The 25,091-nt window shown below is 39.0% G+C and overlaps 1 protein-coding gene across 1 annotated transcript in view; it reads left to right on the plus strand.

Annotated features, from left to right (window-relative positions):
- The window catches only part of lmf1 (lipase maturation factor 1), a 711,060-nt gene that overhangs the window by 618,167 nt on the left and 67,802 nt on the right, over nt 1-25,091 (plus strand). Inside the window, exons 8-9 of the mRNA XM_073060944.1 lie at nt 5,002-5,155; nt 14,233-14,416. Of these exons, the coding sequence (XP_072917045.1) occupies nt 5,002-5,155; nt 14,233-14,416 (338 nt within the window). The remainder of the gene's footprint in view (nt 1-5,001; nt 5,156-14,232; nt 14,417-25,091) is intronic.

Genomic DNA, 25,091 nt, shown 5'->3' on the forward strand with positions numbered 1-25,091 from the left:
CACATCCAAGCTGACAAATAGTAATGTCCTCAGACCAGACGCTGTTTTTGTTGTTGATCTAAAATGTAGTAGTGAAGTGGTATTAATTGGTGAAGGATTTTCTGTAAACACTCTCTTTGGTTTCTCTCTCTTTCTCTCTCACTATCTGTCTTCCTATTCCCAAACAAACAAACAAACTAACACACACACACATTTTCCAGTCAGGATTGGAGCAGTATCAGGTGCTGTTTCAAAATTTGCCTGAGTGTGTTCAGAATCATTATGGAGTCAAAATAGGGTATTCCTGCGACCATTCAGCAAATCTTCTTTCTGCATTAAAAAAATCTGTTTGTAGGTTAAGGTTTATTGAACGTTTTATAGCATTACCATGGTTGCTTCCATACTATTTCATGATTGCTTTCAAAATAATAATAATTCCTGAAACATGTCACTTTGTATGTGTAATTAATGACAGTGTGTTAACACCTGGGTCATTAAGCAGTTTGATTTATTTGTTACTCAGCAAACAGCCTGAGCCAGAACAACATCTGAACTCTTAGCTCTGCGATGTCACTTAGCTCATTATTTTGCTCTATTGCCCAATATATCATAAAGATGTGTTCATTAAATATTCATTTATGCCAATTAAGCTTTGGGAAAAGTTAATTTACCAGATCCAGAATCTTTGAATTGAAATGAAATAAAAGTCAGGTTTGTTTCAGTTACATTGAGCGATTACTGTTGAAGTTTATAGTTATTAAAATACCAATTTGTAAAGAATGTATTTGTTTTAATTTGATAGAGTTCTTTGAAAAATGAGATGTGATAGCACTGGTATTATTTATGCTCCTTGTCCAGTCCCTTCCACTCCAAATAAATGGTAGCAGTCATCCAGCTCCTCTAGGTTTTGTAGCGTGTGCATGTAGAATCTAATTTGGAGCCCTGAAGCAGAGTGGGGCTAAGTGCTCTGTGAGAGACCAACATTAGCAACATTTTTTAAGATAGCTCAGAACTTAGAAGGTTGAGTGGAGTGATGAGTTGGATTTAAGTTTCATTACATAAAGTATCTAAGGGAAATACCGTTTGGTGTGTTTAAAAAAAACCTGCATAAGCACAAAGAAGTCGAGAAATAGAGGGATATGTTAATGAAGTTAAAAAGGGGAGGAGGAAGTTTGTAATGAGCAAAAATGCTGCTTGGGACTTGATAGACCAATAACTTCTGTGAATTTAGCAATAAACTTTATACTTTATATAATCCAGGTATGTGTCGTTAGGTTGAGGACATAAAATTGTACAAAGAAGCCATTGGTTAAGTTGTGATTTTTCATGAGTAGCAGGGGAAGAAAGACAAAGTTGGGAGTAATCTATAGACCTCCAAAATGTGACCTCTCAATAGGTCTCAAGTGCATTAAGATAGTTAGATACTTTATTGATCCCAAAGGAAATTACAGTGTTATAGTAGCATTACAAGTGCACAGATATACAAATATTAGAAGAGAAGTGAAAAAAGAATAAAAACTCCAAGTTACCTCAAACAGTCAACAGGAGAGTATCAACACTTCCCTGGCTGTAGATGAACTCATTATAGAGCCTAATGGTCGAGGGTAAGAATGACCTCATATAGCGCCCTGTGGAGCAGCACAATTGTCTTATTCTACTACTAAAGGTGCTTCTCTGTTCAGCCAAGGTGGCATGCAGATGATAAGAAACATTGTCCAGAATTGCCAGGATTTTCCTTGGGGTCCTTTGTTCTACCACAGCCTCCAGTGTGTCCAGTTTGACTCCTATAACAGAGCCAGCCTTTCTAATCAGTTTATTGAGCCCATTGGCATCACCCACATTGATGCCATTGCACACCACCACATAGAAGACAGTGCTGGCAACAACAGACTGGTGTAAAATGTGAAGGAGAGGCCTGCATATTCCAAAGGACCTCAGTCTCCTCAGAAAGTAGGGAATATCAGGGGATTAATAATGGGGAAATATCAAGGGCACATTTGAAAGGAACTGTAATTATCATGGGAGGTGCCAATCTATATATTGATTGAACAAATCAAACTGGAAAAGCTATCATAGAAGATTTTGTGGAATACCCAAGAGATTGCTTTTTAGAGCAGTACATTGCAGAACCTACTCAGGAATGGGCTATTTTGGATTTACTCTTGGGTATTGAGAAAGGATTAGTATAATATCCTGTGTTCAAAGATCCCCAAGGAGGTAATGATCACAATGCCGTTTGAGAATAAACGCCATAGGTCCATAACTAGTGTCTTCAGTTTAACTAAGAGTGATTTTATTGGTATGAGGGAAGAGTTGCCCTAGGTGTACTGGATAAATTAACTAAGAGATGGGTCAATAGAAGAAAAGTAGTAAATATTCAAATACCTGGTCTATGAAACTCAGTAACAGTTTATACCAGACAAAATGAGGTATCCATGAGAAAGAAACAGAAACCATGGTTAACAAAGGAGACAAAATTAAATTAGAAAACAAGATTATATAAAGAGGTAAGGGCCACTGCTAGACCAGAAACGGAAAAGCTTTTAGAATCCAGCAGCAAGAGACTAAACAGCTCATATGAAGGTGAAAGTGTATTTTGAGAGAAAGCATCGATGTAATTCTTAGTCCATAATGGTTCACTATTTACGTTCATGACTTGGAGGAAGAAATGGTTACATAAGGTTTCATAAGGTTGATATGAAAATAGGTAGGAGGCCATGGTGTTGCAAGAATACTGTGATTCTGGAACAGGGTACAGATAGATTGACTGAATAGCAAAAAACTGGCAAATAAAGTTTACTATGAGGAAGTGTGAGGTTGTGCACTTCAGGAAGAGAGAACAAAATGCAGGTTATTTTCTAAATGGAGAAAAACTGCAAGTGGGTGAAGTGCAAAGAGAGTGCATAAATCACAAAACATTCATAGGCAGGTCCAATAAGTACTTGAGAAGCCAAATTGCATTCTGGCCTTCATTGCAAAGCAGTTCGGGTTTAAAAATAAGGAGGTTTTTTGCAATTATACAAGATTTCATTGAGGTCAGAGCTGGAATTCTGTGCATAGTTTTATTCCCTTACCTATAAAAAAGATATGGTAACTTAGGAGGTTTACCAGGTTGAGAGTGTTGCATTACCATAAGAGACTTAACAGTTTTGGCCTGTCTATATTGGATTTTAGAAAAATGATGATGATCTTATTCAAACATATCAGGAGGCTTGACAGGCTAGATGTTTGCACTGGTGCAAGATTCTTGGCTGAAGGAACGTTACATCAATATCAACATAAGGGTCTGGTTATTGGAAATTGAGGTGCATAGAAATATATTTTCATAGACTCTATTGAATCTCTGGAATTCTCTGCCTAATGGTTGGTGGTATTTGAATCTTTAGAAGTATTTAAAGTGGAGGTGGATAAAATGTAAAGAACTGGAGTTGAGCCCATTATAGATCAGCCATGATCACACTAATTGGTAGGTGGACCTGAGAGCATACTCTTACCTATTTTCTTATGTTCTTTTTTTTTAAGTACATTCTAAAGATACTGTTGAGTCCACATCTATCACTTGCTCTTGGCTTCTCTGAGTAGACAGTATTGAATGTTAGTGATGGTGTGAGACTTTGGTGACTTGGAAGTGATTGTGCTCCCACAGTACGCTTTCTAAATGGACAAATTGGTTTATTATTGTCACATGTACTGAAGTACAGTGAGAAATCTTGTTCTGTGTGCCATGCATACAGATAATTTCATCACACAAGTATATTAATGCAGAACAAGGCAAAAGCAGTAACAGAATGCAGAATATAGTACTGCAGTTATGGAGAAAGTTTAGTGCAGGCAGATAATAAGGCGAAAGGCTATGATGCAGTAAATTGTGAGGTCAAGAGTCCATTGTATCATACAAGAAGTCCATTCAGTAGTCTTATGACAGCAGGATATTGACAGCTGTCTTTAGGCCAGGTGATATGTAGTTTGAGGCGTTTGTATCTTCTGCCCAATGGAAGTGAGGAGAAGTGGGAATGCATGGAGTGCAAGGGGTCTTTGATTATGTTGGCTGGTTCATTGAGGCACTTGGAAGTGTAGAAAGAGTTCATGGAAGGGAGGCTGGTTTTCATGATTTGCTGAACTATGTTCACAACTCTTTGCAGTTTCCTGTGGACCAAGGCAGACCAGTTGCCTTGCCATGCTGTGATGCATCTGAATAGGATGCTTTCTATGGTGCATCTATATAAATTTCTCTTGTCCTTCCCAGTACTCAGATTTTGCAGAAAAGGAGATGCTTTCAAAGTGGATGGCAGTTGAGCCTGGTTGTAGACAATCCAATCAAGGGAACTGTCAAGAACCAGTGTTGTTCTTGCTGCATTCAATCAGGAGCACAGTTAACATTCCATGTACCCTCTAACTGAGTTTTACACACTTTAGATGATCTTTAGGGAATCAGGAAGTCAGCATCCAGGTGAAGACTACCCACCATCTGGCTGATGCTGTGGTTATATGTGTGTTGTTTAGCAGTCAGTATGTGGAAACCACAGACCCTATTGCTGTTTGGAAATCAAAAAAGCTGAAGATGCTGGAAATCTGAAATAAAATCAGGAAATGCTGGAAATACTTAGCAGGTCAGGCAGTAACTATAGAAAGAGAAAAAAAAAGTTATCATTTCAGGACAAAGGCCATTTATCAAACCTTGAAGAAGAGTCTTCAGCCAGTTTCTCTTCCCGCAGCTCCTACCCTGACCTGGTTAGACAGTATTAGCCGCCACAGCTCAAGCCCCAGTTTGTTTTGATGAGCACGATAGGAGCAGTGTGTCAAACTAACTGAGTCAGTCTGTAACACTCATCAGTGTTTCATCTGTCTATATGATAGAAGGCCACACAAGGAGCTATGAAAAGGAGGAGAGACAGGAATGATAAATGGATATCTGCCCATCTCAACATTCATCTCACTAGCTAGCACTTCCCATTTCTGAAACATGTATATTGATCTACAGCACTGCATTAAAGCCGTCATTCTCAATGCTTTCTTTCTCAGGTGCCTTCATTCGACGTTGTCTGAACATCTCCTTTGGGGTCCTCATTGCTTATCTCAGTTTACCAGTGATTGTAAACCTGTTTAGTTCAACTCAAATGATGAACACTTCCTTTAATCCATTGCGAATTGTCAACACCTATGGAGCCTTTGGAAGGTACGAAGCAGGGAACAGCTCTGTAACCCAATAATATTGTCATCTTTCACACAAACAGTATTTTTCATGATCTCTCATGAGTTGAGATTCGTCACAAATATGCTGAGATCTGATGTTTTACTTAATCTGCTTCAAGTGTGCCCAGTTGTATGAAATAATGTTAGTGTTTAATTAATTTTTATGCAGGTTGCTGATAACCTTATCCATAGTTAACTTACTTACTTATGTACTTAACCCGTCAACCCTGCTGGGGCATTGGCCACCAAAGGTAGCTCACTACAGTATTTCACATTGTCCCCAGGTGTACCCTGTCTGAGTGTATCCTTCCTCTTCTAGGAATGAGGTCTTTGGAGCTTCTGTAGCGCAAGGTTTTCTACAGGATGAAATTACTAGGCCCATGCCCTGCCCTACATTCTCAATTGGGTTTGGGACTGTCCATGATGGAGTTTTCCATAGTTAAGATTTCATTGAATATGTTCAGAAAACAAAGGCATTATATGAGAAAGTTTCCAAGACTTGGGGACCTGAGTTATAGTGACAGGTTGGGCAGACTATCCGTAGAATGTAGAAGTCTGAAGGGTGAGAGGTGAATAAACTTGCATGAGGGGCATAGACAAGGTGAGCTCACACAGTCTTTTCCCTAGTGAAAGTGAACCAAAAACTAGAGGTAAGAAGGGAAAGATTTAAAAGGGATTTCAGGAGGATAGTAACATAGTGGTTTACGCAATGCTTTACAACATTAAAGACTGGGGCTCAATTCCCACAACTACCTGTAAGGAATCTGTACATTCTCTGTGTTGCTGCGTAGGTTTCTGCCAAGTGCTCTGGTTTCCTCCAACAATCCAAAGGTATATCAGTGATAGGTTAATTGGTCATTATAAATTGTTTTGTGATTAGGCTCGGATTAAATTGGGGGTTGCTGGGCGGCACAGCTTGAAGGGCCTGTTCCACGCTGTGTCCCAATAAATAAAACACTTTCTTCATGCAGAGTCTGGTGCATGTATGAATGAGCTTCCAGAAAACATAGTTTAGCTAGCTACAATAACAGCGTTTAAAAGACATTTGGAAAAGTACATGGATAGGAACAGTTTAGAGGGTATACAAGCCAAATGCGGGCAAAAGGGATTAGCTTATTCAGTCACCTTGATTGACGTGGACATGTCGGGCATTTCTGTTCTGTATGACTCTATGACTCTGTATGCTTTCTATCACCTATTCAGATAGCTGATTGTTGTGTGGAGCCAGACTAGCTGTGCTATTCATAAGCTACACATCTCTTCAGGGCGAATGGTTTTCAGATCTTAAAAGGGGCACGTATTGTTGTTGCCAAAGATATTGGAGTTGCTGAAGAATGACATAGCAGTAGAGATACATACAAGAGACTGCAGATGACGGAATCTGGAGCCTCAAACAATCTGCTCATTAAGCAGCAGCTGTGGGGGGAATGGAATTATCAACATTTGTGTCAAAACCCTGCATCATGATTGAGAGTGGAGAAGAGAAATAGGTCGTATAAAATGGAGAGGAAGAGTGCTGAGACAGAGGATAGAGTGATTGGTGGACAAAACAAGGGAGGGTTGGATGAGAGATTGCCATAACAGTCAATGACAGGAAATGACCCCTGGAGATCTGGATGTACTGCTGCAAGATGGTCTGACCTCACTTGAGTTGTTAGCTTCAGTTCACACCATCTCCCACCAGCTGCATACTTTCTGTAGGCACTGCTCAATGTACCACAGTCTTGAAATTTGTCCGATGTATTTGCCACCTAATATTTGTGTGATTCACTATACCCTGACACACTTAGCATTACTGCATACCTTATTTCCCTAGTTCAAGGAATAGGATGGTGAATCTGTGGAATTCGTTGCCTCAGAAGGCTGTGGAGACCAAGTCATTATTTATATTTAAAGCAGAAGCTGATAGTTTCTTAATAAGAAAGGGAGTCAAAGGTTATGTAGAGAAAGCAAGAGAATGGCATTGAGCAGGATAATAAATCAGTTATGATTGAATGGCAGAGCAGTCTCAAGGGACCAAATGGCCTAATTCTGCTCCTGTGTCTTATGGTCTTATCTCATAGCATACACTTCCACTTTTTAAAAATGAGAAACAATGCAGTCAAAATCATTGTGTGACATTCTTTAACACAGACAAGAAATCACAGGCAATAGCAATGGTAAACAACCAAAGGGGACTGGCACATATCCATACCCTTATGACTATGGGAGAGAGTGTGCTTAGGATGTTATAGATTGGTGATTAATGAGAGGCTGCCTAGTGTCGTGCTACCTTCAAACTTGATGGCATTCTGATTCTTAATCTGCTTCCTCACATCCTGCTTTCCTCTCAAAGCACATCCCCTTCAGCTGCAGATCCTTGGCACAATCGTAAACCTAACCATTCTGCACCATTTGATGGCTGTGTCTCAGCTTGATTTACAGCAGAAAAGGAAGTCACCTAATACCTACGGACTTGTTTTTCTTCATGCAAACCTTGGGTGTTACCATCCAAATTCAGTTTGCTATTATCATAGTTATTCAAGAAGATAAGGAGGTGCATAGTGTCTCAGTCATCAATTAATCATGTCCCCCAGCAGATTCCTCAGATTACTGAGGTATTTCTCAACAATCCTCTCATAGGATGAAAACATTTGTCACTTGTTATGTCTTGTAACTCCAGAAACTAATAAAAAGAAAAACACGGGAAATAGGTTTACTTATTTTAGTGAGGCACTCAAATATGATGTGGTGGCATAGTGAAGTACTTTGTCTAACTACCCATGATGAATTATGAATAAATGCACAATACTCCTCCCTACTTAGCTACAAATTCAAAGTCAATATAGAATGCACCTCAATTATGAATAAACTCTTCCCGGGCTTCCAGCTGGTATCAATTTTAACTGACATTTTGATGACAAACTCTGCCATCGACATCAAGGATGAGACCTGGACATGCCTAGTTGTGTAGTATTTATACCCCTGTTATCCATCCCTCCTGATTGATTAGTCCTCATCCAACCAATGATCAAAAGGCAGTCTCCTCTCTCCGGAAGCAGAGTGATCCCACCAGCAATCAAGAGACAGTCTCCTCTTTCTGACGGCAAAGCAAACCCACCAGCAATCAAAAGGCAGTCTCCCCTCTCCATCAACAGTCCATGAATGTTCCAGTGAAATCCATATTAATCCTATACCAGGGCAATGCAGGCTATTCCCAGGGATTGAGAGGAACTGCTTTTGGCATCCCGAAAAGTGCATGGCAAGCTGCTCGATCTGTGGATCTATCCCAGGCCAGCAGACAAATCTTAGAGCCAACACTTTAATTTTGATCATGCCTAGATTACTGGCATGTGGCTCCTTTAACACTTGCGCTCTCAGCTTGGATGGTACAACAACTCTCAATCCCCACAAAACGCAACCTTGTCAAGGGCAAGTTCATCCCAATTCTGGTAAAAATGGGGGAGCTGGAAGTTCTGCTGTACATTCCAGCAATTTTGGGTAGCTATATAGACCTGAGACAGTGTGGGGTCTTCTCTGGTTTCCTCTTGGATCATCTCTGCTGTTATAGGGAGATTTTGATTTGTATCAGGCAGAATATGTCAAGGGGAGTGTCCTCTTTTGTAAATCTTTCAGCTATTTTCTTTAACAAGGATAAACAGACAATCCATTAGCATTTCCATAATTGACTTCAAGAGGATGACCAATCTTGTAATTGTGTTCTCCAAGAAACAGAGCCGATCTCTGCATTTTGCTGCTGCTGTTAGTGGAACATATTTCCTTGGATTAAAAATGGACTCCAGTGGTTGATGATCGGTAATGAGGGTAAACTCTCTCCCATACAAGTACTGGTTGAAATGTTTTACACCCAAACCAGACTCAAAAACTCTCTGTCAATCCATGCATAATTTTTCTCTGCAACGATAAGGGAATGTGATGCAAAGGCTATGGGCATTCATTTCCATCACTCATAACATGTGACATGACTGCACCTATGCCATAAGGTGAGGTGTCATGGGCAAGCTTCACTGGATGATGTGGATTATACTGTGTGAGTACCATGTCTGACCCCACCATTCCTTTTGCATTTTGGAAAGTCGTCTTGGCCTGCTTTGTCCTTTGCGATTTCTTCCCAATCTGTAGTAATACATTCAAGGGCTGGAGCACAGTACTCAGGTTTGATAGATACTTTATTGATCCCAAAGGAAATTAGTGTCACAGTAGCATTACAAGTGCACTGATATACAAACACTAGAAGTAAGAAAGAATTTTAAAAAAAGTTACCTTAAAAATAAGATGTACAAGATTTACAAGTCAAAGATTAAAAGATTTACAAGATTTCCAAGTTCACACTGGCAAGTCGGTAGTGCAAGAATTACTGTAGTATTATACAGTGATGGGTGCACATTCACACCGTCCAGTTAAGAAGTGGTAGTATTGCATCGGGGGTCAGCGATTGTAGGGTGGGGTAAACAGAGGGTAATAGCAGTCTTACAGGAGGAGTTTATCACTTTCCCGGCTATAGGTTGACTCATTATAGAGCCTAATTGCCGAGGATAAGAATGACCTCTTAAAGCGCTCTTTTGGAGCAGCACCATTGTCTTAGTCTATTACTAAAAGTGCTCCTTGTTCAGCAAAGTGGCATGCAGAGGGTGAGAAACATTGTTCAGAAATGTTAGGATTTTCCAGACAGTTCTTTGTTCTACCAGAGCCTCCAGTGTGTCCAGTTTGACTCCGATACAGAGCCAGCCTTCCTGATCAGTTTATTGAGCCTTTTGGCATCAACATCGATGTTACCCCAGCACACTACCGCATAGAAGATTGTACTGTCACAACAGACTGGTAGAACATGTGAAGGAGAGACCTGCATACTCCAAAGGACCCCAGTCTCCTCAGGAAGCAAAAGTGTCTTTGGCGCTTCTTGTACACAGCTTCTGTGTTGGTGCTCCACTCAAGTCTGTCATCCAGGTGCACCCCAGGTACCTGTAGGTCCTCAGCACATCCACTTCCTCACTATCAATAGTAACAGGGAGTAGTGCAGGCAGGAGCCTGTTACAGTAATTGACAAATCCTAAAAAGGACAACATTGATGACACATCCTTTGGCCTTGAGACATCCACCACTGTTTGATTTTTCTCAGCATACTCATATAATTCTTGTGTGTCAATGTTGTGACCACAGCAAGTGATGCTTGGTTTGAAGAATTCACACTTGTTCGAACATACTCTGAGCTCATAATCTTCTAATATTTTTAACACTATCTTGAGATTTTGGATATATTCCTTGTCATCCTCACTGGTAACAGTGATGTCATCCAGGATGCCTGGGAAGTCTTGCAGAACATGGTCCATGGCTTTCTTCCAGAGTGAAGGTGCAGATGCTATTCCAAAAATAAGCCTGTTATAGCAATAAAGCCTTTTGTGAGTGTTTATGGTGAGAAGTTCTTTTGACTCTTCTTTCATCTCTGTAGGTAGGCCTCAGCCAAGTCCATTTTGCTGAAGTGTTTCCCCCAGAAAAGTTTGCTTCTATATCTTCTATCCTGGGCAGAGGGTACTCTCAGTACTTGGTTTATGATGATCTTAAAATCAGCACAGATTCTGACAGAACTATCCCTTTTAGGTGCTGGGACCACTGGCATTGCCCATGAGCACCACTCAACCTTGAAAAGAATATTTTCAGCCTCTATGCAATGTAATTCACTGGCTACTTTATCACGGATGCTACAAGGAACCAAATGGGATTTGTAAAATTTAGGTGTGGCATTTTCATTTAACATTTTATTTTATCCTTGGAATATTTGAGTTTTCCGATACCGTCCTTGAAAACTGTTGCAGCCTCTTCCAGTACCCTTCTTAATTCACTTTCAGTTCACTCTATTACAGGGGATGTGGATAGATCTTCAATCAAGTTGTAGATGTCTTGGTCATTCATGACCCCACAATACTGACCCTCCTGTTTTTACCATGTACATGGCCAAGGTGGCTTGTTGGTTATTGTATTTCACTGTTACGAATGTTATTCCCACAGGAGTTATCTTTTCTCCAGTATAAGTTTTTGGTTGGACATCTGCAGGCTTCATTATCTTTGAAATGCTGTTCAAACTCATTTAGTGGAATGACTGAATCAGCTGAGCCAGTGTCCAATTCTGTTTTAGTTTCCACACTGTAAATCTCAAGGCTACTCAGTCCAATGTCACTCTCATCATTATCAGATTTGTCATCAACAGCATGAAAATCAGTGCCCTTTTTGAAACTGTAATTTAACTGTTCATCTTTATCTCTTCCCTGTGCAATCTATTCATTTTTGTTTCCCTAGCATACTCTTTGTATGTGTCCTACTTTTCTGTAAATTTTGCTTTTAAACCTGCGTTAGTCTGGTGTATTTGAGCCCCTGTCACAATGATGTTCAGCCAGACAGGTTTTGTTTTAGATGTTGCAATTTTGTTTACACTCACATTCGTCCCTGATGCAACTCAGTTGCAGTCTCTTGCACTTGGCAAAACTGACACTCGTTTCTCATTGGTGATTTCATTTGCTTCAAACTACTGCTCAATTTGTTCATTGTACATTTGCCAGTTATCTGTTAGGCGATTGAACACGTCTACCTTTCTGATGTAGCCACCTGGTACTCATTGTTTATGAACCTTTGCATTTTGTCTGTTGCCTGCTTTTTATCTAGCTTGACTGTCTCCGTCCCCTAATGAATAAAAAAACGTCCGCTGCACTTTTTTTAAACTCAAAAGTCTCTTTCCTTCCTCGAAGAAAATATGTGCTGCACTTCACAGGTAGGTAGTTGCCTTGGGCTTGTTTTAAAACTACTTCATCACAACAGTTATGTTTTGTAACTCTAGAAACTAATCAAAAGTAAAACATGGGAGCCAGGAAATGGGTCTACTTACTTTAATGAGATGCTCAAATATGACGTAATGGTATAATGACATATGCCATTCACATAGTTTGTACCTATATCCCATAATGAATTATATAAACAACAAAGAATGCTTAAACAATATATTTGCAATATTACTCAAATATTTCTGAAATATTAAATACACTACATTACTCACTACTATTAGCATGCAAAATACTTTGTCATGTATATTACCATGAATTCTATTGCTAACAAGTTCAAAGTTTGGTGACAAATTTGGTAAAAATATAATTTAATTTGTAAAATTGTCTAAGCATAATGTAAACCCTGTGTGTTTAAGATTTAGATTATAGTGTAGTACAGCATGGATACTGGCCCTTTCCACTAAATTCCCTCCCCTCCATGTACCTACCCAAGTGTTTTTAAATAATACTACTGCAGCCTTGACCACCTCATCTGGCAGCTAGTTTTATATACTCACCGCTCTGTGTGAAAAAAAATTGAAACTAAATTTATTGGTTATTTCAAAAGACAAGTGCTATTTAGGAGTAAAGTTCAAGTATTATGGTGTATTAGATTGGACATTTTTATCAAAGATTAAGCATAGATACGGTTAGCCAAATGTAAGTTTCAAGATTTCATAAATGTTAGATTATGTTATCTAAATATAAACGAAGTTGTCAGGTTGTTAACTGGTGTAATTATATTCAGGCCATTTACCCCATAATTCAGTGCTGCTGTCACATATTCAACAAATGTTTGCTCAGTAACACCTGGGAGTACTTGATACTGTCAACTGATGCTGAGCAAGAGTCCAGAAACAATCTGGAGATTTAAGCAATTCATTACACAGCAGGAATCATTAATATAGAAGTTCAGAGCAGGGATAACCTTTGTTACTATTTTTTTGAATAATTGATGACGTGCAGTTGAAATTTATGTTGAATGAAATGTTTGCCCTGTAGGAAGAAGTGACATTTGTGATGTATGTTGAATTTTGCCTAATTCAAATGATGATAAAGAACTTAGTTCTTTTGAACATTTAGTGTCCTGGAATTAGAACAAACTTTATATGTTAATGAGCTGCACTACCTGACTGCAGGATTTTCATTCACTGGGAATAATTTAACCCTTCCAGCCCCAAGAAGTCAGTATTAAAAAAGATAAATCATACATATTTGTTATGGGAGGCTAGCACAACATTTATTTACAAAATCTATACAAGAATGTCTGAGCACGTTCTTGAATTTTTATCCGGAGAGAAAAAGAAATAAATTATTTTTATATTACCTAGTTTTTAAACTGTGCAAAAAATGGGAAGGTTCAGAGCTTTCTGCAGACAAATTTTCAGTATCCGATGTTGTACATTTACTCTTTTATCTTCCACAGTCACCATTAAGATTAACTGTGTCTCCCATGGGAGCAGTAGTTGTGACATAATCATAAATTCATTTTTAATGTGGCATTTTGACTCAGGTTTCTTAACATTTTAAGATTTATGTTAAAGCTTACTAGAAGTGCATTATTCAGCCTTGATGATGCTGTCCACTGCCATGACTATAAGTGCAGCTGTCAATTCATGATTATTTAGAACTAAGACCACAAGAAACAGGAACAGGAGTAGACTATCTGGCCCCTCATTTCATTAATGACATAAATTTAATGCTTCGTTTTGATGCCATTGTAGATTTATTATTTTCATTTTTCCTAAGCAATCTTTTATTGTGGCTTATGGCCAGTTTATCACTGTTTTATCCTCCTGTTCCTTCGGACGGTTATACACTGACATTGCTTTTTAATACTGCTTATCGTACTGCCAAATAGAGCAGGGTGACAAGTGTGTTGGTAGGATCTGTAAAACCCCATCCAATAGCACTGCTATCTTTCTCACATCACTTTCCAACCTTCTTTTTGTTTGTATTTGAATGTGCCCTGTATTTTGAAAAGATGATCACCCTACAAGTCGTAGTCAAGACAAATGGCATTGAGGCATTTAAGGAAAACTGATGCATATACAAAGAAGAAACAGAATTGACTGATAAGATGAGTCTCACATGAAGAATTGAGTCCATCTGAATTAAATGGTTTGTTTCTGGGCTGTAAATTAGATATAAAATATACTTTAAAGGTGATAACTTTACAACATGGATGTTTCAAGCATAGAGAAAAAATGTCTTTTGTAAATTTTTTATTGTATTTTTATTTTCTCAGTATTACAAAGGAACGGACTGAGGTCATAATTCAGGGAACAATGAATGTGGATCCAAAAGATTCCAGTGCCTTGTGGGAGGAATATGAATTCAAGTGTAAACCTGGCAATCTAAAGCGGAGACCGTGTATTATTAGTCCGTACCATTACCGTCTCGACTGGCTAATGTGGTTTTCTGCATTCCAGGTAAGTGTTTTATTTTTCATCAACACTAACTTCTTACATTGTTAGTCCATGCTAGTTTTGTCTGGATTGGCTAATATGGTTTGTTCTATTCCAGACCAAGAACTTCATTTATCGTCAACTTTAGATTATCTGTAAAAGTTTAAGTTGTTTAATAGAATACCAGGACCATGTTCCATAGTTATGCTGAATGAACAGATAAATAGAGAAAACAATGTGAAATGACAGTATAAGTGCAAAATGTTGCATCTTGATGTGATGTCCATTACGTTTGTCTTCAAAATCTCAGAACTGCAGTCTTTATAGAAGCATATAAAGCAGAGTACTCATCTAGCCCGACTGTTCCTTTATTGATGCTGGTTCTTAATCCTGACACACCTAGTATAGCACCTCACGGGAAGAACTGCACTGATGCAAGAAGACTGCTAAGCACTGTCTTCTTGAGGGCAAAGCACAATGGTTTGCTTTGACAGAATGTCCGCATCCGTATGATAGCAAGATTTATTGTAATTGATGCTAAAATGCTAGATGCTAAAATAAAGTGCACTGCAAAAGATGCTAAAAATAAAATGCACTGCAAAAATAACAAAATGAAATATGTGCTTGAAAAGAAAATGTCATGTAGATTGAAGTAAATGGGAATTGAATAAAAAAGAGAAACACTCAGCAGGACAAGCAGTATCTGTGGAAAGAGAAGCCATGCTACCATTTCAAGTCCAATTCCTTTGTCATCAATATTTGTTTTTATTTCAGACTTACAGCATCTGCAGTATTATTTTTTATTTGAGTGCAAATGGAGATAGAAAATTGTGTCAACCACTCATTTATGAAAAGTTAATATATTAGTACAGTACAGTGGATTCCAGTTAATTGGGCCATTGGTTAATCACTTATTTGGGACAATTCATAAAGAGCAATAAGAAATTGAGAAAATAGCAGGAATTGCCTTCATTTATTTAGGACAATATACCACTTAATTGGGGCAGGAGACTGTTGCCGAACATTTTCCAAGTAGTGTTAATCACGTGAACATTATGTGGCCATTAGATACCACACTGTTCTTAGAGTAAACGGTATCTAAATTGCTCCAGTTGCGTGTGTTTGTGTTCAAAAGCAATGATTTTTGTCACTGATAGTGGGCAAGAAATAAACAGTAAGACAATTCAGAACTGTTTTCCTCTCTGTGGTTTCAACCATTCAGACCTGGAAATGCCAGAATGTCCAGGAGTGAAAATTAAATGATTTCACTATTTCAACAAGTTAGGACCTACGAAGAACTTTAGGGTATTGACAGTGATCTTAAATGTTAACTTTGGTATCAAAATACATAATTTGTTACTCAGTTAAATGGTAGTTTGTCTTTTTTATACCTTTTTAACTATTTTCATGAAACTTCAGCTAATTGGAGCAGCCACATGATTGGGCCATAATGAACCAGTCCCAATGTGTACCAATTAACCAGAATCCACTTTATGTTTAAACTTCATGTATAACTTTTCCTTTGTTTAGCAAAGGGATGCACTCTTGGAAGATTTCATTCAGGAAACAGTTGAAAATTAATGAAAATACATTCTGGGCATTTTGGTACCTTGTATTCCTATGAGCAGAGTCTTGCATGCTATTTGTTGTGTAGTAATTATATAAAATAGATTTGTAAATCAAAAACCCAGAATCAATATCTTTTAGCAAAATTCCATAAATAAAAGACTTGTAAATGAGTAATCACTGTTTTTTAAGTTCTCATCAGCAAGTCATATTGATGAAAATTTATGAGGTTCTGAATTAATTATCATCATCATTATTATGTGCCATGTCATATGATGTAGTCAATCATGGTCTCATGACCATGATAGTTCTTGCCAAATTTTTCTACAGAAGTGGTTTACAATTGCCTTCTTCTGGGCAGTATCTTCACAAGATGGGTGACTCAGCTATTATCAATGCTTTTCAGAGATTGTCTGCCTGGCATTAGTGGTCACATATCCAAGACTTGTGATATGAACTATGTGCTCACACGACCATCCACTACTGCTCCCATGGATTCATATGATTTGGGGGGGGGGGTGGGGGCTAAGCAGGTGCTACACCTTGCCCAAGGGTGATCTGCAGAGATGTTAGAGATGTATCAGAAGTTCATCGTACATTAATCAGCACAGGCTGAAAGTTAATCAAATGCAATTCAGGAGATTGAACTAAATGTCAGCTGGTAGATTGGTATTTAACCAGACCTCAGTAGACATAATAGAAATTAACGAAACATCAGTCCGGAGGTTGGAGTTTTACCAAACGCCAGCAAACAGATTGGAGTTCAATTGTTATTTGGAAATCTAGAATTTAACTAAATGCCACTCATGAGGTTAGAATTTAACTGACTGTAAATCAGATGTTTGGAATATAAGTATCCCATGGTAGGTTGCTATTAGCAATATCAGTAGGTACGTTGGAATTTAATGAAATAATGGTTTAGCAGATTAGAACTTCTTCTGATTCCATTTGGAAGATTGGAACTTAAATAAATGTATTGCCATGTTGTGTTTGAATGAAATGCCAGTTGGCAAATATCATTCACATTTGAGAATGTAACCAAACATCAGTTAACGTAATTTAATCAGGTGTTAGTCAACAACATTTGCCAGTAAAGAATTTGAAATTTGACCAAGCGTCAACTGAAAGGCTGGATTTAACCAAATGACTGTCAGTGGGATGAACTTAAATAAATTACACTCAGAGGATGGGATTTAGCCAGATGTCAGCTGGAATTCACATAACCATGATGCAACAGATTATAGTTGAACCAAACATGCATTAACAGATTGATAATTAATTAAACATCAATTGGCAGGTGGAAATTTCACCAAAGGTTAGTCGGCAGATTGGACTTTAACCAAGGGTAAGTCAACAGGTTGTAATTTAACCAAAAGTACATGGAAATTTAACCAATTTCAATCTGCAGATTGTAATTCATACAAGCATTAGTCCATTGGATGTGATTTGATCAGACTTCACTCCACAGGTTGGATGTTCATTGGTAGGTTAGGATTTAATCACTGTCAGACAGTAGACTGGAATTTAACCAAATGCTAGACAGGAGTTTTGAACTTAGTCAAAAGTGTGTCAGGTGGTTGAAGTTCAATCAAGTGTCAGTCAAGAAGTTTTAATTTAGCCAAGTATCAATCAGTGTAGTGGGGGTGGGGAGTGGTGTTGCACAGTTAACCCAACATCAGTCAGCAGTTTGAAATTCAACCAAATATCTGTGAACAGGTTGGGACTTAACCAAATATCAGTTAATCGGGTGAGATATTATCAAACATCAGTCAACAGCTTAGAATATAACCAAACATCTGTCATCAAATTGAAAATAGACTTAAGTGTTAATTTCTAAATTTAAATTTCATCAGATTTAGCCAGTCGGTAAGGATTTAACCAAAGGTCATTGGGCTAGTTGGAATTTCATTAAAGATTACTTGACAGATTTGCATTTAATTAAGCCCCATTTGACAGGATGATATGCTGAAATTTAACCAAAAAATTAATTGGTGGATTAAAATCTAATCTGTGATGGACAAAAAAATTTAATTTATTCTGGGGTTCAAACTTAATCAAGCTACAATCAGGATTTCAAATGTAATGGAATGTCATGCTGTGAATTGAAATTAACCAGGCATTTGCTGGCAGATTGAAACAGAAAGTTGGAACATAAAGTGGTGTTCATGATTATATTAAATGGATGCTGAAGGAAGCTGGAATAACCTCATTGTAGAGGGAGTGAATAATTGCTCAGCAGAGGGAATGAGTAATCACATTGTAGAGATTTTGAGTAATAGCTGTGTGAGGTAAGTTATCACTGTGGAAGGAGTGAGTGATCTTTGTGGGGGAAATGAGCAATCTGTGCGAGAGAGTGAGAGTCTCTGCAGGGGAGGAAACAATCTCTGTGACGGGAGTGAGCAATCTCATCATGAATAATCTCATCAAGAAGGGAAACATGAGCAAATCTTCTAATGTGGGTAGTCCTGGAACATTTCACTGGAGTGAGGACAATACCTCTGTAGTAACAAGAAAAATCTTTTGGATAACATTTTTGACTTACACTCGAGATTCTTTTGAATCCTGTAATATACTTTCTGCCAGTTTGGTAATGGTAACTTCATGTAATTTTGAACAACTGATGGGTCTATATGTTGGTGCATACCTGGCAATGTGTAGAAATTCAGGTGGTACGCAAGGGGAGGAAATAATTCTTTCACTTTCTCAAAATCAGACAGTGTTTTTCTTTAAACTCTGCTTGGCACCTGACTGGTCATTTTTAGCCGCTGCATTGGAAACCGGTTTACAAAGGTTACTGTAACCAGCTGCTATTCGTAAAGAAGAACATGCTAAGTGATTGCCTTAGAATCTGCCTTGCAAGTCACTTGTTTTATTATGTTTTAATAAAATAATCCAAGGTGGGTAATGATTAAAGCATCATTAATATTTCTTTGCAAGTTTAAGTTTACTTTTAGAATTGCAAATGATTTTAAACAGTTTGTAGTTATTCCCTACATATGACGTTTTCATAACCTTAATACATTTCATAACATTAATTAGGCTTCAACCTCTCCCTTGCCCTAATGTTCTTCTGTGACTTAAACAAAAATAAAATATAGTGTAAAACCGAGCAATACACACAGGAACAAGCCCTTCGGCCTGCAATGTCTGTGTTAAACATGATTCCAAATTAAATTTCTCTGCCTCCATCTGATCCATACCACTCCATTCCCTACGTAGACTGCCTATATAGTCTTGTAACTACGTATCGAAAAGTCTCCTAAGCACCACTATCATATTTGCTTCTGCTAGTATACCTGCCAGTGCATTTTAGGCATTTTATGTAAAAAAGACGTTTCCCTTAACTTTTCCCCTCTCACCTCATATGAACGTCCTCTCTAGTATTTAACAGTTCTACACTGGAATAAAGATTCTAATTCCTTACCCTATGTATACCACCTCTAATTTTATAAACTTCTATAAAATGTCTCCTCTCATTCTCTGATGCTGCAGAGAAAGCAAACCAAATTTGTCCAACTTCCTCTTGTATTTCCATAAGACCGTAAGACAAAGGAGCAGAAGTCAGCCATTCGGCCCATTGAGTCTGCTCCACCATTTTATCATGAGCTGATCCATTCTCCCATTTAGTCCCACTCCTCTGCCTTCTCACCGTAACCTTTGATGCCCTGGCTACTCAGATACCTATCAATCTCTGCCTAAAATACACCCAATGACTTGGCCTCCACTGCCGCCCGTGGCAACAAATTCCACAGATTTAGCACCCTCTGGCTAAAAAAATTTCTTCGCATCTCTGTAATGAATGGGCACCCTTCAATCCTTAAATCATGCCCTCTCGTACTAGACTCCCCCATCATGGGAAACAACTTTACCACATCTACTCTGTCCATGGCTCTCAACATTTGAAATGTTTCTATGAGGTCTCCCCTCATTCTTCTAAACTCCAAGGAGTACAGTACAAGAGTGGTCAAACGTTCGTTATATGTTAACCCTCTCATTCCCGAATCATTCTAGTGAATCTTCTCTCAACCCTCTCCAATGTCAGCCCATCCTTTCTTAAATAAGGAGCCCAAAACTGCACACAGTACTTCAAGTGAGGCCTTAACAGTGCCTTATTGAGTCTCAACATCACATCCCTGCTCCTATACTCTATTCCTCTAGAAATGAATGCCAACATTGCATTCGCCTTCTTCACCACCGACTCAACCTGGAGGTTAACCTTAAGGGTATCCTGCACGAGGTCTCCCAAGTCCCATTGCATCTCAGAACTTTGAATTCTCTCCCAAATTAAATAATATTCTGCCCATTTATTTCTTCTACCAAAGTACATGACCATACACTTTCCAACATTGTAATTCATTTGCCACTTCTTTTGCCCATTCTCCCAATCTATCCAAGTCTCTCTGCAGACTCTGTTTCCTCAGCACTACTAGCCCCTCCACCTATCTTTGTATCATCAGCAAACTTAGCCACAAAGCCATCTATTCCATAATCCAAATCGTTGATGTACAACGTAAAAAGAAGCGGCCCCAACACGGACTCCTGTGGAATACCACTGGTAACCGGCACCAACCAGAATGGGATCTCTTTATTCCCACTCTCTGTTTCCTGCTAATCAGCCAATGCTCTATCCACGTATGTAACTTTCCTGTAATTCCATGGGCTCTTGTTTAGCAGCCTCATGTGTGGCACCTTGTCAAAGGCCTTCTGAAAATCCAAATACACAACATCCACTGCATCTCCCTTGTCTAGCCTACTTATAATTTCCTCAAAAAATTGCAATAGGTTTGTCAGGCAGGATTTTTCTTTAAGGAAACCATGCTGAGTTCTGCCTATCTTGTCACATGCCTCCAGGTACTCCGTAACCTCATCCTTGACAATCGACTCCAACAACTTCCCAACCACCGATGTCAAGCTAACAGGTCTATAACTTCCTTTTTGCTTCCTTGCCCCCTTCTTAAATAGCGGAGTGACATTTGCAATCTTCCAGTCCTCCAGAACCATGCCAGAATCTATAGACTTTTGAAAGATCATTGCTAATGCCTCCACAATCTCCACAGCTACTTCCTTAAGAACACAAGAGTGCATTCCATCTTGTCTGGGAGATTTATCTACCGTTAGACTATTCAGCTTCCTGAGTACTTTCTCTGTTGTAATTGTGACTGCGCACACTTCTCTTCCCTGATGCCCTTGAATGTCCGGTATACTGCTGATGCCTTCCTCAGTGAAGACTGATGCAAAATAATCATTCAGTTCCTCCACCATTTCCTTATCTCCCATTACAATTTCTCCTGCATAATTTTCTATGGGTTCTATATCTACTCTCACCTGTCTTTTACTCTTTATATACTTGAAAAAGCTTTTAGTATCCTCTTTGATATTATTTGCTAGCTTCCTTTCATAGTTCATCTTCTCCCTCTTAATGACCTTCTTAGTTTCCTTTTGTAAGCTTTTAAAAACTTCCCAATCCTCTGTCTTCCCACTAATTTTTGCTTCCTTGTATTGCCCTCTCCTTTGTTTTTACTTTGGCTTTGACTTCTCTTGTCAGCCATGGTTGCATCCTTTTTCCATTCGAAAATTTCTTCTTTTTTGGAATGTATCTATCTTGTACCTTCCTCACTTCTCACATAAACTCCAGCCACTGCTGCTCTGCTGTCCTTCCCGCTAGTGTCCCTTTCCAGTCAACTTTGGCCAGTTCCTTTCTCATGCCACTGTAATTTCTTTTACTTCACTGAAATATCGACACATCGGATTTCGGCTTCTCTTTCTCAAATTTCACAGTGAACTCAATCATGTTATGATCACTGCCTCCTAAGGTTTCCTTCACTTCCATCTCTCTAATCACCTCTGGTTCATTACACAATACCCAATCCAGTACAGCTGATCCCCTAGTGGGCTCAACAACAAGCTGTTCTAAAAAGCCATCCCTTAGACATTCTACAAATTTTCTCTCTTGAGATCCAGTGGCGACCTGATTTTCCCAATCCACTCGCATGTTAAAATCCCCTACAGTTATCATAACACTGCCCTTCTGGCAAGCCTTTTCTATTTCCTTTTGTAATTTGTAGTCCACATCACTGCAGCTGTTTGGAGGCCTGTATATAACTGCCATCAGGGTCCTTTTACCCCTGCAATTTCTAAGCTCAACCCATAAAGATTCTGTACCTTCCGATCCTATGTCACCTCTTTCTAATGACTTAATGTCATTTCTTACCAATAAATCCACGCCACCCCCTCTGCCTACCTGCCAATCCATCTGATACACCGTGTATCCTTGGATGTTCAGCTCCCAGAGACATGCATCCTTTAGCCACGTTTCAGTGATGACCACAACACCATACCTGCCAATCTGTAGCTGTACAACAAGATCATCCGCCTTATTCCTTATGCTCCGTGCATTTAAGTATAACACCTTAAGTCCAGTATTTGGTACATTTTGCTTTGATTGCACTGCAAATCATCCCAATGGCTGCAAATTTGCCCCATCACCTGCCTGTCCTTCCTGACATCTTTACTGCTCACTATCTTAGATCTCATACCCTTAACTTGCCTGGGAGTCCTGAGGTAATTAAAGGAATATTCTTTCTTGATTTCAGAAGTGATTCATTAGTTAACCAATTACAGCATCCAAATTGGTAGTGACCTTTCCCAATGTTACAATAATGTTAAGTGCTAAACTAATTTAGTATGTTAATGCTAAGTTTATGAAAGGTATTGAGGAAATGGTAGTTTGCAGTTTAAATTTCCCTTTAGTTGGTGTTTCCTTTCAGTGTGAAATCTTCACTTCTTTTCAGGCCATTTCGATTCCTATTTCTACACTGCTGCGTTGACTTTCAAATTATAGTCCTCCATCTGATCATAAAATGGTCCTTCCAAGGCTGTGCTGCACTACTCATCTCAGCTAAATAAACTTTCGAATGTAGCAACATACCCCAAAACCATTAGTTCTGCATATAACCAGAAGATCTGACATCCACACTATCCACGCCAAATCTCTCAGCTGATTCTGTACTTGCTCCCTACCCAACCTTTGAATTATTTGAGGTTAAAGCCTGCCTTTTGCTCATCATCCTGATGACACTCCTACTTTGGTACAATATTATCTTCCTAGCCATGTAACCCCTATTGCTTCAAATGAAACTCTCCTTGTACACATGGATGGAACGTTAGAACAAACCCTGTGTTGAATGATTGAGATACTTGAAGCTGCAGATTTTTTTTCTGAGTGATTAGCATAGTTCTTAGAGATCCACTTTAAATCACTTGTACCACCACATGTCTATTTGTTGATGGGATTTTGCTCCACACATGGGCCATTCGGTGCTAAAGGGCCTGCTCAGGTTCAGCTTGCAAAAGATTTGATGAGCTTCTCATCAAATTGAAGTTCAGTGCTCCTCAGCCATGGGAATTTAATAGCATCTTCCTGACATTACATTAAATACCTCAAAGATTTTTTTCTTTTACTTTTGTTCAAAAATTCAAATGCAAGAAATGTTTTTAATTATTTGTCCCTTTGCTCCACTGAGACCCATTGAGGCCTGTTCTAAGTTACTAATTAAAACAATTTGTAACTTATTTTTCCATGTCAGCATAATTGTGACTTGTATATAAATATTCTCAATTGATTCTTTGGTACACAAATGCAAAAACTGCAGATGCTGGATGTATTCAGGAAAACTTCATCAGGTCGAGTAGTATCTGCGGGTAGAGAGAAACAAGGGTTAATGCTTCAAGTTGATTATCTTTCATGAGAATTTCTAGAACTTTCTTTTTTATTTCCTTGTCAATGTCCAACACCTCTGGCAGTTAGAAACTTCACACTCATGAGCTTCTGTGGACCATCAGTACCAGCTGAATACACCATCAAATCTGTAAGAATACTGTCCCAATATATAAAATATGGCATCAATCCCTCTCTAGTGAGGACTTGAGAAGGGAATGCTGGGAAAAATACTGGCTTTCCCCAAATGTGAAGTGCTGTGTGCTGGTGCTACTGAAGCTGTAGTGCAGTTTATGAGCACATAAAGCATCTGCAAATTCCACTGCCGTTACTTACCTGTGCTGCTTCATTAGAACCTCCCAAAACCATGACTGCTACCATTCAAAAGGTCATGGGTTTTAGACTTATGGGAATATGACCACCTCCGGTATCCCTCTAAATCACACACCATCCTGACTTGTAATATAGTACCTTTCCTTCATTGTTGCTAGGTCAAAAGACAGCTCATGATTACCTTCTCAAAGGCATTCAGGAGTTGGCAGTAAGTGTGAATAGTTCCAGCAATGCAGAAAAAAACTAAATACATTTAAAAGGATCTTGGTTAGCTCATCCATTTGTTCATTTCTGGAAAGTAACCAAGCTGCGCCTGTGAAACAATCTGAATTTAGGCAGCTGTATGCAAATTGGAATAGCAGGGGGGCTGCTTGGCCTTGGTGGCGATTTGGACCAGACTAAGTTGCAGCTGCCTGGGGGAGGAGACACTAGAGACAGCGGCACAGTGGGCATCGGCGCTGGTTCCTCCAATCGGCATTGGCCCCTCCTATCAGCGCTGGCTCCTCCATTCGCTGCTGGTCCCTCTCAGGGGTGCAGCTCTCCAGTTTTCACTTGACAACATTCCCTTTAATTTATTTTATAAAGCTGCGCGGGCCAATCATTGCTCTGAGCAGGAGATTTTTACACTGCCTGAAAAATGCTTGGCACTTTAACAAAACATTATATAAAAGAAAATTGCAGCTGTGTGGCGACAAGGTGGATGTGCGCTGGAGCATTTCAGTTACTGCATACCCGTGCACCTGCGCAGTTTAGAGGGAACAGTGTTGTTGGAAGACAAGTTGGATTGCATCTTTCTTGGCTGCATTAGCGCATTGAGGTGCTTGTTTTTGCTGAAGCATGGATTCAAGGCAAAATCCTATGCTCCGTCATTCTACAGGCCATGACTCTCAAGGATTTGGACTATATTATCTTTTTATAACTGTTTATCTGATATCTAATTATGTGTGCTGTGTATCGCTGTTGGTTCTGTGTTTTGCACCTTGGCCCCAGAGGAATGCTGTTTCGTTTGGCTGTATTCATGTGAATGGGTGAATGACAATTGAACTTGAACTTAAAGATTTCTTTAAGTACAACAAGTGATAA

Source organism: Hemitrygon akajei, chromosome 11 (genome assembly GCF_048418815.1).
Source record: "Hemitrygon akajei chromosome 11, sHemAka1.3, whole genome shotgun sequence".
Taxonomy (NCBI): domain Eukaryota; kingdom Metazoa; phylum Chordata; class Chondrichthyes; order Myliobatiformes; family Dasyatidae; genus Hemitrygon; species Hemitrygon akajei.